The sequence below is a fragment of the Mytilus edulis genome, chromosome 6 (assembly GCF_963676685.1).
Source record: "Mytilus edulis chromosome 6, xbMytEdul2.2, whole genome shotgun sequence".
NCBI lineage: Eukaryota > Metazoa > Mollusca > Bivalvia > Mytilida > Mytilidae > Mytilus > Mytilus edulis.
The window spans coordinates 14,419,132-14,438,269 of record NC_092349.1 but is presented as its reverse complement, the minus strand read 5'-3'; the positions used below and the strand labels follow the sequence as shown (position 1 = coordinate 14,438,269).

Here is a 19,138-nt window from a genome sequence, read left to right as displayed (position 1 = left end):
TAAAGATCATAAGTATATGTTTTTGCATATGATATCACAAAGTTATATTTTAGGGCCTAATTGACACCTTTGTGGCCCTACGCCTTTATGATATGAATGTCAATTTTGTGTGCTTCTCTTGTAACTTAAATAATGTCTTTATGTTAAAACGTCTAATGACACAGTTAATGAAAATCCTGTTTTTGCTCCCTTTGCTCAATCATCAATAAATATCTTAGAAACTACTCTGTCCTCAAGATTGTTCCTCATTTTGTTCCCTCGAACGAGAACACAGCATACCAATTCAATCTTTCATTCTAAATGGCAATTATCTTAAAATATTTACAATGTACAATTCGAAAATTTTTGGAATAATATTACATTTGATGATTTCGTCACCGTAATACGTTAATTGCTAACACAAAGTTTGCTATGAAGGCCCTACAGGGTAACATACTTTGATAAATTAATTTCCAAGATATCATGATAATTTGAAAACACTCGAACAAATTTATAAAGCGGAACAGTAGGTCATTACATATTGCATTTGTACAGTAAAAGGACGAAATCATCATGTGAATATTTATAAAGGACTAAAAATATTTTATTACATTGCAGTCTTTGTTTTCGAAAAAAATAATCTGATAATTAAGCGAGATTTGACGGATTATTCCTGTAAGACTAAACCAACTTTTTCCCTTTTTGTCTTATGTGGAGTCATATTATCAGTAAGAATTATTCAACATCTTTATTCATTACTGTCATCAAAGTTTGAGGTTTAGCTAACTAAATGCAGGTTTAATCCACCATTTTCTACATTTGAAAATGCTTGTACTAAGTCAGGAATATGACAGTTCTTGTCCATTCGTTTTTGATGTGTTTTGTCATTTGATTTTGCCATGTGATTATGGACTTTTCGATTATATTTCACTCTATGTTCAGTATTTTTGTGATTTTACTTTTTATTCGACGCAATATGAACCATGGTCCAAAGTTATACACAACCTGCAGTTCACACCGTGTCTATAGATGTTTTTTTTATTATCTGTTGACAAATGTTAGCAAACTTTTAGACCCTGGTGTAAATATTTTAGCTGGTGTGAGTTGTTGTTACACTCATTTAGTCATGTAATTAACATATGTCATTGCATGCTTTTTGCTTCATAAGATTTTTTTTATATTGGGTCAACACTTTAAGACAATTGTGGTTAACTGATGTTAAATGATTTTAAAACATCCAATAAGAACATAACAATCAAGGTGAAATACAAAAACTGTTGACTCCCAGGGAAACATAAGTGTAACAGGAGCATGCGTTAGCATCTTCTGCTATGCATTAATCAGCCGCTATACAATTTCAGACTCAGCCATATTGTCAGGTTAAAATAAGGAACGTGTATTGTACTGTGTGATAAGGGGGTAGTAGATTTCAGTGAAATTAATATCTGTAAAACAAAATGTATGTCATTAGTTGTGGTAAGAAGTGAGAATAGATTTATTTGTTTTCCTATTTTGTATTACTTTCCTGAGTGTTTTATGTCATTTTTAGTTGTGTTCACGATATCGTAAAATTATGGTAGTACTATGTATATTTCAGTAACAGTCTATATTTTTCTGTTTAAATATATGTATTTATTGTGTCTCGACAAGCTAATTTATATAGTAACATATTCTTTATATAAAAAAAAGTATCTAAACTAATCTAATAGTTTTGTGTCATTTATTTGGTGATTATTTTTAATTTGCAACACAAGGTCATCGTCACGAACCAAGAAACGCATCAGAAAAATGAAATATAAAATCGATAATAAATGCTGTTGCATTTTAAATCATGTTGATTCCGTGCTAGCACTCATAAATGCATGAATTGTATTTGGTAAAGGCCCTTCCGTATGTAGAAAAGGGTTGATGAAATCTGTTTGATGGCTAGCGGCGACACTTCTCACTTCCAAACAGGGACGAAAGATACCAGAAAGACATTCAGTCGAAAATTAAACTGAAAACGCCATTGCTGAAAAAAGAAAAAGCAAACAAACTGACAAACTGACAATAGAACACAAAACACAATATAGAAAACTAAAGACTAAGCAACACGAACCCCAACAAAAACTGGCGGTTATTTCAGGTGCTCGTTGAAGGATAAGCAGATCATACTCAATATGCGGCATGTTGATCATGTTAGAAAAAAACCGGTAACAAGGCTAATTGTATAACAGTCGCAAAAGTGCCATTGTATTGACAAGTATGTGTTCACAAAACAAACTGACATCATAGGTAAAAATGTAAAGAAAGGGTACAACGGGCAACATTGTGTTATAGTCGTTATCGCTAGAAAACTTACAAATATGACAACAACAAAAAAAAAATTGCATATAGACAAAGCATGAAAATGAAAAACAAGAATACAAAAAAGTCAACAGAACTATAACACAATGACAAAAAGTACCGAGCAACGCCAAGAGCATATTATCAAAAATGGATTAAACTGTAACGACAAATAACAGAACAATAAAACACGTTCTTAAGAAGATAAAAAACGTCCAGACATAGGTTCTATACAATAAAACCATCATTTTTTTAATTTTTTAAAATGAACGAGAATATGACTAACATAGTTATCAAAGGTACCAGGATTATAATTTGAAACGCCAGACGCGCGTTTCGCCTATATAAGACTCATCAGTGATGCTCATATCAAAACAGTTAAAAAGCCGAATAAAGGCAACAGTAGTTTACCGCTGTTTAAAATTCATAAATCGATAGAGAAAAAACAAATCAGGGCTACAAACTAAAACTGAGGGAAACGTATCAAATATAAGAGAACTACGACACAACAGAGACACAACACCGAAATATAACACACACAGAAACAAACTATAACGGAGTTTAGTATGACGTCTATTATCACTATACTAGTATTCATATTTTTTAAGTGGCCAGCTGAAGGACGCCTACGGGTGCGGGAGTTTCTAGCTACATTGAAGACCCATTGGTGGCCTTCGGCTGTTGTCTGCTTTATGGTCGGGTTGTTGTCGCTTTGACACATTCCCCATTTCCTTTCTCATTTTTATAATGTAACAATGACCATTTTCCTGACTTGGTACAGAGCATTTTATGAAAAAATGGTGGGTTGAACCTGGTTTTGTGGCATTCCAAACCTCCCGCTTTAATGGCAGTATTAATTATAACATTAAAATGACAACATTACAAAACCAGTATAAAGTTAAAGAGGATTGAGGTTCCAAAATTCCAGAAAGTTGTGCCAAATACGGCGAAAGTAATCTACTAAATTGCGACAATCTGACTTGATAAATAAAACATAGGTAAAATTCATAATAATATAAATTCATGCGATTGTGCTATGAAAATTCAACCTGATACGTACACGTGATGTAGATTTACCTTAGCCATCAGTTGCAATGTTTATGGAAAGTCTAACGAATGTTTATAAACACTCTAGTTCACGTCTTTTAAATTAAACGCGAGGTGTGACTAGGCACCAAACCAGGTTTAATCCACTTTTTTTCCCTCTTAAAATGCCCTGTACCAAGTCAGGAATATGGCAGTTGCTATCTTATAGTCCGTTTCTCTTAGGTTGCATTGACTTTAGTTTTTGTTGCACCTCAATGCTTCTGTCTTCTATTGTTTTCCTCTTCTAATTGATGTGTTTCCCTCGGTTTTAATTTGTAACCCGGATTTGTTTTTATCTTTATTGATTTATGACTTTCAAACAGCTTTTTAATACTTTATTGACTTTATTTACCCGCTGTTTATGATGGTCGGAATGCCACGCAGATCCTCCATTGTCAAATTTTCAAAATTGATGCAACATCACAGATCACATGTATAAATAAAAACAATGATTAATAATTTAACTTATGATGTAACGCGTCTTCTGATTGGCTGACGTCGTTTTGTTTATCATATCATAGACACAATTTTGCCATGTGACCGTAACGTCATCAACGTTTTTCATGATTTACGCCGGTTTAAAATGGAATTTAGAAATTATATAAACTAACGGTAATGTTTGTCATTTTATTCGAAATAACATTACGCGCGTTATACAGTGTGCACCACATTTTATGTTATTTCTCCAAAGACAGAAAAATATTACAGTCATTCCTTAGATAAACCCTATTTCATTTTTGTTTCTCTTATATTGATTTAACATTTTTTTCATATAATAAAACGATTGGCGTCATTTAAAAAATATATAAATGCAAAGTTAATATACAAAATTTAATACAAGCTGGCTTCATTAATTTATGATATACTCAATCATACTCAATCAGAAAAGTGATATATCTATATCTACATATGTCCGTATAAATTAGACGGCATAGTGATACTTTATGGTGTACAATAACCTAACACAGATGACGGGAACCCTGAAAATAATCTCAGTTTTGGTTCTCTTAGCATGTATTGCAGGTAAGCGTTTGTTTAAAAAAAAAAGTAAAAATCACAAAAATACTAAAATCCGAGGTAAATTCAAAACGGAAACGTCGATGGATAACAACTGTCGTATTACTTGGTACAAGCATGTTCTTATGTAGAAAATAGTGGATTGAACCTGGTTTGGTAGCTAGCTAAACCTCTCAAGTGTATGACAGTCGCACCAAGTTCCATTATATTGACAACGATGCGTGAACAAATCAAACAAACTTATTACCAATGTTATTTCAACTGATCGGGCGGAGATTACGTTTTAATTTGCATAAGGACAGTCTATTTGAAGATGTGTGTGATAAGGATTATTGCCGTTATAATTATAACCGATTTCTAATCACAATTCAGTGTCATCAAAGGAATTTACAAAGAAATGACTGGACACTTCATTGATGAGTTTATTCTAAAACACATATCTATAGATGGACTGGTTTATTATGAGCGAACCGGCTAAACTCCGCCCAGTAAAGTGAAATGAATTAAGTAATAATAGGGGTGTAGCAGTCAACATTGTGTTATAATTTTAATAAGCACTAAAAAAACAAACAAATTTGTTACAACGAAGCATAAAAAGGCATATATTAAATTTAACAACCTTATGCATTGCTCTTTTATTATTTCACTAACAGATATGATAATGCTATATTCATTTTTGCTTTAACTGTATACACAGTTTTGTAAATATCCAATTGGGCGCACTTCATTTACATATAAAAATTAAAACGTTAAAGAATAAATGTTCACATACATTACGGAAAAACTGTTTTATTAAGGTTGCGGTATATAACGACTGAAATCTGTAATAAACTTGTTTCATGATCATCTTAACGAATAAGATTGCTGTAGATTTCTTATTAAAAATGGGATATCAAATCCTAATTTGTACGGTGATGTTGTTTATAGATCAAATAAATTTAAATACAATCCATCATGATGGAAAAACATTAGTCCTTTGGATAAACTTATTCTCAAAATTTATCAATTTAACACTGTCTTCATCTTTAAGTTTATCTATTTGCAAAGGTTTTTTGCCGTTTGTTGTTATCGTGTGCTGTTACACCTATGTACCAGAATAGGGGATAGTTGAAAGTTCATAAACATGTTGAACCCCGTTATATGTCTACTTCAAGTAGGGAGCTTAACTATATTATTATAGATAATGCCGTTAGTTTTCACGTTTTAACTGTTTCTCATTTTTCATGTTGACGCCTTTCGAAGGCCTACGATGACATGATTCATGAGATCCAAGTCATTGAACTACATGGGATTGTTGTCTTTTTGACAATCATACCACATGTCATAAGTTTTATATAGACACAAAAGACAAACTCATGATTAAAGGTCTACTTCACAAAGTATGATCACATATCATTATGTATATCTACCATGTATTAATAAAAATGGAGTAGCTTTTAAAATCCATTTCATTTCAATAGAAATTATTTAAAAATTAATAAATCAATGTCTATCCGTCACATCATTCTCATGTCTATTCGACCTGTCAATCCTCTTTTAGCGAAATTTTACTCCTAGATTTTGCATCAAATTGTGTCAAGAACATATTTTCCTTTTTTGGCTAAACGAATATTGTACAGATATAAATAATGACATATATTACAATATTTGGAATAGAATGATGATTTATTATTATGTTTAATTCATATTAAATTTTCCACTTGTATGATTAAAATATAATAACATGCAAGGTGTTTCTATATGACTGATCGATGGTCATACCTGACGGCATACCTAATGCATCGACCTTGTAAACATCTATCACGAAACAGGCAAGTCAGAAGCCTGTTGATGGGTTACATATTTGCTATTCGTTCAATCTCGCACATAAATTAGGCTGTTTGTTTTTTCGTTTCAACTATTTTACATTTGTCATTTCGGGGTCATTTATAGCTGGCTATGCTGTATGGACTTTGCTCATTGTTGAATGCCGTATGGTGACCTATAGTTGTTTCTTTTCTGTGTCATTTGGTCACTTATTGAGAGTTGTCTCATTGGCAATCATACCACATCTCTTTTTTTTTTATAATAACATATTACTGTTACTACAGTAGAGAACCAGGATGATCCGAACACTAATATGTTCCACGATGGTTTTCGTAGGTGTTATAGGTAAACATATTTTTTACTTTAGTTTCAGCATTTAGCCCTTCATTCGAGTGTTAATTATGATAGCATTACACCATAGTTTTGCTTCCTTTACATATTTTCCTTTTAATGGTCTACAGATAACCGTTTAACAACTACTAGTATCTGCTGAATAAAACTGTGATTAGAAAAATCTCTTCTCTGTTCGAATAGGACACGAATAATAAAATAAAGAACTGATGTGTTTACCCTAAAAAAAAGTCTCAAGAATGAGGCATAACTTGAAAAATCAACTAACTCGGTTTTATTTTATACAAAAAATAATTACTAAACCTAAAAGTATGTTATACAAAAATGTTCGAGACTAACGTGTAATTTTCGAGTACAATTATGTTGAAAATGAGTTGCTCATGTTAGATTGTGGTGATCGATCGATGTGTAAAGATGGTACCTTACATTACATGGGGATTACTCTGTAAAATCAATTAAACGTTTAATTGCGATGTGTTGTTGGGGAATATTAAGCTTCTAAATGATCAAAATCAATGTTTGTCAAACTGCAACATATTCAATGAAATTTTTTCGAGAAACTGTGTGATTCAAGTTGTTTGAAATGTTTATATCTTTGTCAAAGGATCAAAGTTCATATTTTTGCCATATTTTCGAATGTTGTACACAAGAGAAACACCACAAAACAAAAATATTACACTATGAATTGGGAAGATGCGTACAATGTATTACACTGAGGAAGTGTCAACTGATTAGATAGCTTAAACTAAAAGTGTAAAAACTAATTTTTAATTTTCCCTATATTACACATATAACAGTATAACTATTTGAAGAAAAAAAAAAGAAGTTGATTTACATGGGTTGTGCAATCACATTGTTAATCTCTTATTCAAAACATTCTTTAGTCATGGAAGGTTCCAAGTACGTTTGCGTTAGTTGTCTTCATTGTTTCTCTCATTACAATAAGTGATGTTCGTCGTAATGTCCTTTTTTGTTGTTGACTGAGAGAGTGAAAGAGCAGATTGGTAACCCTCGAAAAATATTGTCACCCTCGACTTTTCCTCACTGGACAATGAATTCTCGGGATAACAATCTGCTCTATCACCGTCTCAGCTTTATGTTATAAATATACTCCTCGTCGGACCAGGGTAGGAGTCATCCACTTATTGCCAAATCTCTAATACAGTTCTTGAAAACCTAAACATATTTGTTACTACAACTACAAAGTATCATCAAAATCAGGGCCCGGTTGTTCAAAAGTGTCGTTAAGCTAACGCAGTCGTTAAAGTGTCGTTAGAGTGTCGTTAAATTTAACAAATTCGTTAACTGTTGTTCAAAAAATTTAACGACAAAAATAATGATAACGAGTCGTTAAATTTAACAACTTCTGGGAGGTCGATTAAATATTTAAGTTATTGTTAAATATGGCCGCCTTTAGACAAGTACCTGTTGCACCTCACAGAAAAGAAAGGCATTTTCGCCTGAAAGATGACCTTTCTGTGAATTTGTCAAATGAGGAGTTACGAAAACGGTATCGCTTTGGTAGAGAGGGAATTAATTTCATTTCTAATCTAGTCAGTGATGATATAACAAGAAAAACAAAGAGAAACCATGCTCTCACTGTACCACAGATGGTCATGGTGACCCTGAGATTTCTAGCTACAGGCAGTTTTTTGCAAGTAGTTGGAGACACAATAGGTAAGATTTCATTTATATATTTATCATATATGATTTACAATTAAGTAAACATTAGTAAAATTGTGTTAATCAATTGCTATAATGATCTTTGACTGATGTTTGAATGATAATTTCAATTTGTTAATTTTCGAAATGTAAACAAACGCCGGTAAAATACACATTTTATTTTTTGTTCTAAACGATCTCCCAAATTGTATGTTTTTGGTCTGTTTACAGGTTTGCACAAGGGAACTGTCTCGCGAATTGTGTCTGATGTGTTGACATCACTTTGTAACAAGCGGGATCAATTTATCAAGTGGCCAAGGAATGTGGAGGAAACAAGAGGAGACTTTTACCGTCTAAGTGGTTTCCCGAATGTGCTAGGGGCAATAGATGGGACACACGTCCGTATCCAGGCTCCATCAGAAGATGAAGCATCATTCGTTAATAGGAAAGGGGTACACTCTGTAAATGTGCAGGCTGTTTGTGATGCCAAAGGTAAAACATTTCTCATCTAATATGACATTGACCTTCGTAAATAATAAACTGGTATCAACTTTTCAGTGTGACTGGGACCCCTATAGTCTGTTTCTCAGAAAAGAACATTTTACTTTCACTTTTACTTTCACTTTCACTCAGTTCATCACGGATCATCTAGGACATGATTAGGGTTTTATATGGTTTACCTACTAAAGATAACTTAAAATATTGGTAAGTCAAATATTAAAAGAAGATATTAGTTTTCTTTAATGAGAAAAAGATTATGTTCAGGGGCCAGCCATTTCCAAAAAGGGGGGTTCCCAACATAAGATAAAGCCTGAAGGGGAGCTCCAACCATATGTCCCCATTCAAATACACTGATAAACTTAAAAAGGGAGGTTTCCCTATCCTGTATCTACCACTGCTGTTTCTGATATATTTCTTGAATTTCCCCCTTTCAATCCAAAAAAAAAAAAGAAACATTAACCTAGAGTACTCTAGATTTTGTACAATTTATAATTTGATGTTGCTCTGATGACTGGATCAGCACATTTATGCCTTATGCAACATGCATTACAACTTTTAATTTGATATCATGGTTCCTAGTTTGAAACAATACAGTGGAGTCAAAATTTGTAAGTCTATACATTTAAAAAAGAAGATGTGGTAAGATTGCTAATGGGACATTTCTCCACAAGAGACCAAATTACACAGAAATTAACAACTATAGGTCACTGTTCGGCCTTCAACAATGAGCGAGACACATACCACATAGTCAGCTGTAAAAGTCTCCGGAATGACAACGTAAAACAATTTGAACCAGAAAAGTAACGGCATAAATTTTGCATTGTACATCAGTTGTCATGGTTATTCATTGTGTTTATATACACTAATAATTTAAAATGTTTGGACACCCCCTTTTAAGATTACCATTACAAGACTTTTAAAATATGGATTCAAATAAATTTTATTTTTAAAGTCCATTGTTGCATGATACTAAATAATCCTCTCTTTAAACTTTTGCTACACCTCTTAATTAGAAAAATATAATAATTAATCAAAGACAATTTGTTACATGTAAATTTTTTTATGCTATTACATCATTTCTTTCTTATTTGCATTATATATTATCTATATTTTGCAGGTAAATTCACAAACATAAATGCAAACTGGCCAGGTAGCAGTCATGACTCCCACATATTCAGGACTTCACAGGTATGTATTTTATTGCAATGTTGGTCATCTTTTATAAGTTTTATTCCCTTTTAAGCACTATATGTTAGCAGTCAGTCCAGACTTCTTATTTTCTCAATAAAAGAATTAAAATCTCTTATCTTGGATTGGTCACCACTGCAGGAAGTCAAAATCTTCTTCTTGGACATAAAACCCAGTGGTGGATCAAGAACTTTTCCTAAAGGGGGGGCCTCTGACTGACCTAAAGGGGGGGTTCCGCTCCAGTCATGCTTCAGTGATTTCCTATATATTCAACCAAATTTTTCCAACCTAAGGGGGGCCAGTCCCCCCATGGATCCGCCTATGAAACCACTATTTTTATTTGCTCTTATCAATATTATTTTTTACTTTTTGTCATTAGATACACATAAAGGTGTGAAAATGTCAATGTAAGGACTTTTGAATTTCAGTTCAAAATAATTAATTTATCATTGGAAATTTATATAATTAATTAAGAAAGAAGCAACCTGTTGAAAGAAATCTTGAGATACAATAACTGAGAAAAGAATATAGAAATATCTTTAGTGAATAATTTATGTTAAAAAATCAATTATTCTATACATATAAAGCAGCAATCAATTAGTTTTTAGGGTTGCTTATGATGAAAAAAAATATTGATATACAATAAATGAAAAGGGAATATATAAAAAATAGTCTTGCTGAATATTATTTTAGGTAAATAGTGTAACTCCTCCCTGCGAAGCTGAATATATCAATTTAAATATAAAAATGGAAGTTTTAACCAAATATTTGCTGTAAAAAGAAATTAAAACTTTTATGTATAGGTGTGTACCTACATGGAACAGAATGGTGGATGGGCAAATGGTGTACTGCTGGGGGATAGTGGTTATCCTTGTCGACCATTCCTGATGACCCCATATCAGAATCCTGTACTTGATCATCAAAAGAAGTACAACAGATGCCACTGTTCAACCAGAAGTGTGATAGAGAGAACATTTGGGAGGCTGAAGAGAAGGTTCCACATATTACACTCAGAGGTAAAGCATAAAAAATTCTTTAAGCAAATGATCACTCACACCACATCTTCCTATACATGTATCTATAGAACATAAAAAATGCAGTTGATTAAAAAAAAAAAATCATTTTTTGTTGGGGTTCTTATCTTGTTATTTATTTAAATATTTTGGCCCCATTAGAAATTGATCAACACTGAGGTCTCCAAAATTAAACTTTGTTCGGTTTTTATCAGAAACTTATTTTTTTGTGGATCTATATGCTGAATCTATCTGTGTGATAATATTTTTATATAGGGCCCTGTATAATAAGATAATAAAAATTATAATAAAATTGACATGCTATAGTTAAAAAAGGCAATAATTCTACATAACTTTCACTTTTCGGTTTCAGATAAGAATGATACCAAGCAAAGCATGCAAGATCATCATGGCTTGTGCTATTCTTCACAATATTTGCATCTTACTTAATGAACCAGACATTGAAGATGATGGATTAGTGATAGACAATGATGGAGATCTTGGGGACCGTTTCTTTGGTAATCAGGATGGAAGAGGTGTCAGAGACCACATTTCCTCCACATTTTTTAATCGTTGAAATCATGAATAAAACATTGATAAACTTTTTTCTGAATATATATTTTATCAATAACAATAAAACATATAAAAAATATAACATTAATATGGATCTATAAATAAATGCTGATTAAACTTAATGAAGTAGAGCCTCTAACATTGTCTCTGTACAACTATTTTCCAAATTTTTCTTCATCATATCATATAACTCCATTTGCTTCTTGAATAGTTCCATTTGAGTCTGATTTCTTTTTAGGTCGCTCTCTAACACCAGACACTGCAACTCATACACGTCTTCTGCAGTTTTCTTGGGTTTCTTTGTCCGTTTATTTTCACTGAAATATATATAATAAAAATGCATATTTGTTAATTTTTTTAAATAAATATAGTTATTATAAACCAGTATAACTATTTAGAAAAAAATTGTTTTCCAAAGGCCAAGATTTCTGCAACTCATACATAAATGTTTATTCCTTTAACTAATACTCTTTAACAAAAATTGATCATATTATATCACTGTTTCGGATAAATATTTAAACAAAAGGGGATGCAGACTTTTATTAAATTAATTCAGCAAATGAGTATTTGGGATATTTCTCTAAATCTTACATTTAACAGGTAGTTAAATTAGATAATTTGATTTAGAATTATAATTCCCATTTACAGGACATATTTCATCCTTAAGAACAAGTTTAATGAAACAATTAAGAGGGAGATAACTCTTGATTTTATACAGGGCTGCTGTATGAACTTTTTGGACATATTCAATGGATAGGTATAAAAGGTATACAATTATTCATTTTATTAAATTTAGCCACTCAGTTTTCCTTTTCAAACTATTTTTGAAGTTCAATAACTGGTTAATTCATAACAAATATGCATATTAATCTCATACAAAACATTTACATGAGTGATTTATTGGCACTATAAGAATATTTATCAGTATTCAAATCATTTATACATAAGAAGATGTGGTATGATTTCCAATCAGACAAATATGGGGCACAGTCCAAAGGAAGCCCAATTAAGTCAAGATGTATCATCACAATCCCTTCAGCAATAAGCAATTACATTCCAGGATGTATTCAGATCCAAAAGACTCGTACATCAGTGATGACTCCATCTAAAAAAGTTTCAAAGCCAGCTATATACAACACTCAAGAGCATTCAGTACATATCCAACTTATTTAGTGTGTAGAAATTAAAAGGCTGTTGTATTCTTTCATATAAAACATATACCTAGCTTTAGGTGGTTGCTGAGTGCTGCTATTAGGGCATGAAGGAGGTATTTGGGCAGACACAGGTAGGTTTGCATGTTCAGTATAACGTGTTTCTTTATTTCTCTGATGAACCTCTTCCAGTCTCCTAATCCATATACTCTCCACAGAAGATGGTGGTTCTGAAAGTTTTGATTAAAGAAACATTAAAATTGCCTCAGTTGAATGTGTATACATTGCATATAGGGTAGATAAAAGAAGATGTGGTATTAGTGTCAATGAGAAAACTCTCCATCCAAGTAACAATTTATAAAAGTAAACCATCATAGGTCAAGGTAAGGCCTTCAACACAGAACCTTAGCTCACACCGAACAGCAAGCTACTATTATATAGGGCCCCAAATATTACTGGTGTAAATCCATTCAATTGGGAAAGCCATTTGTTATCTGTTTAGTATATAAACATACGGGGGGTATTAGGATTGCTTAAGAGACCTTCAGACAACAATCCACCAAATTGTAAATGAAGTTGATGTATAAATGAATATATGTATTTAAATGTGTCAGTCAAGATACATATATTCAAGACTTAAAATCCCAATCAATTGAACAACATAGATTGGAGAAAGGTATTGTAAAAAAGAAAAAAAGTAAAAAAGTAATATAGCTGTTACTTCTTTCCATAAGTCATTATATTCTGTGTAAATTTCAACTTGAGAAAATATATAAAGACCAATTGAATGAAAGAAAGTCAATAGATAGATACACAATTAACTTAAAGCGTGCTATTACAGAGATCCTGTATTAGACCCTCAATGAGTAAATTTATAAATATATATAATTATATAGATTATTTTCACAGCAATATAATTTTATATCAACCTCAATTCTTTAATGAAATATTGATTCCGAAACATTGCATCTTCATTTTTTTGAAATGCGGAATTGTAAAAATAATTTACGATTAACATAATACAAAAATCTATGTAATGATTACCATCAGATGTCTGGCATCCTGAGACAGCAATCTGTGCTGGAATTGGTGAGCTGACAGGTTCAGCAAAATATATTGGATCAGATGATGAGCTTTCTGAAATAAAATGAAGATACATTATATTTCAATTTTTTAACAATAATTTTATTTTTGGATATTTGATTGATCATAAGAACTCTTATGGGCCCACAAGGGGCATACAGAGCATACATGAATAAGAACAAAGAATATTGATTTGCATAGATTCATAGATACAAACATTTTTTACATACAGTTGAAACTTCTTTTAAAATTGCTTGATCCCCCCTGTATTGAGTATACTTACACTCTAAAATTTATACCAAATTATTTGTAACAATAATCTCTCTCTTTACTTATGGTTACAATTATAATATTACTGCAAGTAATGTGTATGCTTTATTATCTTCTTTAGATACATACCTTGTATACTTAATTGTGTTGGTGTACTCTCACTTGTTTCTGTCTGCTGAGGAAACCCTGAAAAAATGATAAAGTGAAAATTACAAAAAAATCAGGCACAAAGAAAGATAACTCAATTTTTAATGCAGGGCTATTTCGAAATGGACTATAAACATGTTACAATGACTTTTGGTGAAGTACTAATTCCAAGTTTTTTCTTGGTTACAAGTATTAACAAGTAAATTTTATTGAAATTTAATTAATCTTTAAAAGTAATGGGATTTTTTTTTATGAAAATTTTACCACAGCTCAATTTTTTTCATTGTGGTAAAAGATGATGTAAGGGGCAATACAGAATTGACCGCCAAAGGTGATGGCCAACAAACTTTACCTCTTGCAAAACAATAGTTAAACCTTATTTTTAACGATGAAAAGATATTTGTATGTGATAATTATTCTCATCAATACCACAAGAAGGTATTTGTATATATCAGGTAAGAGGAAGGTTGTAATTATAACACAACATAAAATTCTATTTATAGCACATCGGCGACGTCTGTAGGGAATTTCGTTGAACGGGATATCCTAATGTCATAGCAGACGACGCACTCAGAGATATTAATTTTCTGCATTATTTTCTAAGATAGAAATAAAATAACCGTCTGATTTATTGTTTGAAATAAATGGAAGCACATTATTGACATCAGTAAACCAAAAATACTTGCCCACTGAAGTTTCCATCCCATCATCAATTCCTTTGAAGGAGGAGGTGTCTTTTAAGGCATTTATAATATTCTCCTCAGCAACACTTATTGGCTTTGGAGCAGGTCCTCCTCCTGTCCTGTTTCTCTCCTTTTTTTCATACGTGAATTTGTCTTTGGCATCTCTTGTTAAGTTTCTAAATTTGGTTTTTACAGTTAGAACTTGTCTGTAGCTCACACCTAGAGCATTCACTTCAGCAGTTATCTTTTCCCACATTTTGTTTTTAGCATCTGCTGTAACATCCTTCCCGAATTTCCCTCTCAGTAGACCCAATTCTTCAACAACTCTTCTACTTATAAGGTTTACTTCTATGCTTGAAAAATTCTTGCCTCTAATTCTTGGAATTTTCTTGGGGGTTGCTCTTCAGCCATTTTCAAACAGGAAGTGGAGGAATTGTTGGATTTTAAGGGAGTTGTGGGAAAATGTTAAATTAATTAGTTGTTAAATTTTTTAACAAGTTGTTAGTTAACGCAGTCGTTAAATATTTTTGAACAACATAATTTAACACAGAAATTAACTAACAACAATGTTAAAATTTAACGAGTTGTTAGGCTTAACTAGTCGTTAGCTTAACGACACTTTTGAACAACTGGGCCCAGTATGTTAACTTTTACATTCTATTTTGTAAAGTGTTACTAAATGTCATTCTGAATGGCAAGCCCTGTGTAAAAGGAATATATAATTACCCACTCACAACACTGACTATACGTTTGTTTAATTTCATTTAATACATCAATTTAAAATGATTTCAAATTTATTCTTTGTAAAAAGTCCAATTAACTTCAAATGAGGCAATTACCATGAATTGGATACTGTACATTCAGAATTTATTGTGAACTTTTTATTGTGATTGCAAAGAATGTGACAGAGTTGTAAATGCAATCATTTAATTCGCATTTTGAAACATGTGATATGAATTAAACAAAATTGTTCTCAAAATCGTAAAAATTCAAATTGCATTTAAGTTTAAAATGACAAAATCACAATAATAAATGCACGCAATAACTTCTGAATTTTATTTTATTTTATTTATATGTTGTTTTAATATTAAAATTGTCTGTATTTGGATCACGCCTCAATAGTGCTCTTTCTAATAAAATATTAAATTGAATTGGATTTACAGTAATTCATTGTATAAAAAATTAACTCCTGAGTTAACGATACCCTATACAAACTAGTGTTTTTCCGCCGTTTTTTTCCCTCCTTTATTGTTTTTTTTTAAGTTGGGCATGTGAACATGTAGGGCTTAATATTGTTGGAAAACAGTATGCTAGGTTGAATACATATCTTTTAAGATCTTAAACTGAAACTAACATTATTCGAAACTAAATTAAATGCTTTAATTTACAGCTATTTCACTACTGTATGTAGTTTATAGGTTTGGTTGGCTTGCTTGCTTTGTTTGTTTAAATGTTTGTTCAAACATTCAATTACATCATACAAGCTGAAACCCAGCCTATCTGTTGATTAGAATTGTAAAACTTAATTAAAATGCAGGGTAAACAGTTATAAAAACAAAACAATCAAGTCAATCAAACCTTTAAACTACATGCAGTAGGAAAATAGCTGTAACATTCTATTCTACCATGTGTTAGAATACGCCCTGTAAAGATTTTGTGAGAATACTTTACATCTAAAACAAATGGTATAAATGTTAGGTAGGTAACTTTCACCAAGTGACACATGAATTGACAACTATAAATGGAACGCCACAGCTATCTTATGTCGAACTCTGATATTACATGATGTTGTTTTTTCATTACTTGAAGTTACATACACATCATGTAATGGTAAAACCACTTTGCTAATGACACAATCACATTAAATAAAGGTGAAACCACTTCGAGTAATGACAAAACCATATTAAGTAATGAAAAAACTATATCGGCGTTTTACGTTTCCGCAAATTGGCATTACTTTTCCGGAAAAAAAAGATGACGTTTCCGGAAAAAAAGGTTTACGTTTCCGCAAATACATATCTTACCTTTTCCGGAAAAAAATTAACTATTTCGGAAAAAATAAATTATTACTTTTTCGCAAATAATTAAGGAATACCTGTTGATCGAAAGCAAAGCCAAAATAAAAAATAAATATTTATTAAGTTAAAGGTCATCATAGCATGCAAATAAAATTCATCATAAAAATGTACGCAAACGTATGTTCAGCACTAATCAGATGTATCTTGAATGATAATAGTTCATAAGTCAGTTCTGGCAGAATACTTGTACCCAACACGTCTTACAAAGTCCACAGTAGTATATTGTCCGTTTACAAGTTTTGAATTTTGCTCTAGAAGGAAGTCCATCTTTTCCTTTTCGTATTTGCGAACAGGTGCTTTGACAGTAAGAGTTCTCATCTTTATGTAAGATGTTGTTTGCAGTTTTAGTAAAACATCGACAAAAACAAAAATGTTAGGATGGTTAGCATAAAACTGCTCGTTCAGGTGGGCATGAAAAGACTCGGCACCATTTGTCGTTCTCTTTTCCTCGGGATCAGGAGGTGATGCCCAAATGGTTGGTGGAAATCTGGAATTGCCATCTATGTAAAATTCCAAGATATAATCGGCAAACTTCATACATTTGTCGTCAGATGGATGCAGATAATAAATATGAATTTTCATTCCAAGGAACAAATTTATAAAATTTTAACTTACAAATATTGATATTTTAAAAGCGTGAATTATATTTGTTTGCTTTTGTAAACGTTTTCAAATAAGCATTTTAAGGGGAGGTAACTCTAAAATATTTTCTTTTTTTCAATGAATCTTTTTCATCACCCCTAGTTTTTGGTGGGGTTCGTGTTGTTTATTCTTTAGTTTTCTATGTTGTGTCGTGTGTACTATTGTTTTTCTGTTTGTCTTTTTTTATTTTTAGCCATGGCGTTGTCAGTTTGTTTTAGATTTATGAGTTTGACTGTCCCTTTGGTATCTTTCGTCCCTCTTTCATATTATGCTATTTTGCTAACCCGAATAATTCAGTCGCTATATTCGGCTTATCTACGTTTACGAAATTAATGTTCACAATAAATATATACAACGTTTTGGCAAAGTATGAACAAATTCTATCATTTTTAATTGTATACACCCCTACAACATTAAATCAAATATTTACATCATTTTATTCAGAGAAAAGTTAATATTTGTAAAACTGTACATACCTGTAAACTTTATCCCCATTCTTCAAAATATTTGACGATCTATAGGAAAATCCGTCGTAGATTATGCATTTCTTTCCTCTGTTCGTTTCTGTATGTACCAGATCCATCTTGATGTGTGATCAAATGTTGAGTGTGATTACCTTTTTATGTCTACGGATAAGGTGAACACTTTTAAAACAAATAATTTTCATTGGGTTTCTCAATGAAGTTTAACTAATCCCTACCAGAGTCAACTAGTTATATCTAGTATATTGTAGATATAAGATAGATCAGAACCTTGTCTTTATTAAAAAAAAATAATAATAATTCATCTTATATATGATATTCAAATATTCAAATATTTATAATTTACAATTTACCAGGTAATTTAATTTGCGGAAAAGTAATAAATACAAATTGCGGAAACGTATACTTTAAATTTGCGGAAACGTAGTATTGGGACTTTAAAAAATTAGCAGAAATGCAATACGCCCAACTATATCAATTCAATACGAAGCCATATCGTGTAATATCGTAACATCATAAAGTAATGACTATTCCATATTGAGTCATATCAAAACATCATTACGCAATGTCAACACCATATTATGTTAAAACAAAATATCATCAAGTAATGATAAAACAACGTCGTAATATCAGAGTTCCACATACGACAGCTGTGGCGTTCCATTACTATAGGTAAATGTACGGCTTTCAATAATGAGCGAATCCCATACAGCATATCAAGCTATAAACTAACCCGATGGTAAATTTAAACCAATTCAAAATTAAACAATACACATAAAAAATGCAATATGATTTACGGAAACAAATGATTATCATTGAATAACAGACTCCCTACATATGCAGAATTTAGCACGGTAAACGTATGGGCGACTAAAGCCCCATCCTCTCCCCATTTCCCCCTTGACCTGAGACAAATGAATCAAAACATCACAACTAGAACCGAAATTATAAAAATCTTCAAAAGAACTACACTCATCAGATTTATATAATCTCGAGAAACGAAACAAAACGGTGAAAAAACTCTAAATCTACATGTCTCAAAGTACTGATCTGGGACTTCCAGTTACTTAAAAGCTACTTCAAAAGAGATTTAGCGCTATA

At 31.7% G+C, this 19,138-nt stretch overlaps 2 protein-coding genes across 2 annotated transcripts; one reads left to right on the top strand and one right to left on the bottom strand.

Moving 5' to 3' along the window:
* The first annotated feature begins 7,967 nt into the window (after positions 1 to 7,967).
* LOC139526216 (putative nuclease HARBI1) lies at positions 7,968 to 11,619 on the top strand. Its single transcript, XM_071321341.1, has 5 exons — positions 7,968 to 8,241; positions 8,458 to 8,718; positions 9,845 to 9,915; positions 10,719 to 10,931; positions 11,302 to 11,619. Exons 1-5 carry the CDS (start codon positions 7,968 to 7,970, stop codon positions 11,503 to 11,505), a joined length of 1,023 nt encoding a protein of 340 aa, XP_071177442.1. The 3' UTR covers positions 11,506 to 11,619.
* LOC139526215 (uncharacterized) lies at positions 11,620 to 15,091 on the bottom strand. The gene is made up of 5 exons (XM_071321340.1): positions 14,839 to 15,091; positions 14,135 to 14,191; positions 13,697 to 13,789; positions 12,723 to 12,882; positions 11,620 to 11,818 (listed from the first exon to the last, which is right to left on the bottom strand). The coding sequence occupies exons 1-5, from the start codon at positions 15,089 to 15,091 to the stop codon at positions 11,620 to 11,622; spliced, it is 762 nt and encodes a 253-aa protein (XP_071177441.1).
* Between the last annotated feature and the right edge of the window lie 4,047 nt (positions 15,092 to 19,138).

Bases quoted from the DNA above. Each gene is read 5' to 3' on its own strand.
- LOC139526216 (XM_071321341.1), top strand. From the start codon at position 7,968: ATGGCCGCCTTTAGACAAGTACCTGTTGCACCTCACAGAAAAGAAAGG. The intron at 9,916-10,718 runs GTATGTATTTTA...TTTTATGTATAG, and splicing joins ACATATTCAGGACTTCACAG to GTGTGTACCTACATGGAACA. The intron at 10,932-11,301 runs GTAAAGCATAAA...TTTCGGTTTCAG, and splicing joins TCCACATATTACACTCAGAG to ATAAGAATGATACCAAGCAA.
- LOC139526215 (XM_071321340.1), bottom strand. From the start codon at position 15,091: ATGTGGGAAAAGATAACTGCTGAAGTGAATGCTCTAGGTGTGAGCTAC. The intron at 13,790-14,134 runs GTATGTATCTAA...ATTTTATTTCAG, and splicing joins AACACAATTAAGTATACAAG to AAAGCTCATCATCTGATCCA. The intron at 12,883-13,696 runs GTAATCATTACA...CAAAACTTTCAG, and splicing joins AGGATGCCAGACATCTGATG to AACCACCATCTTCTGTGGAG.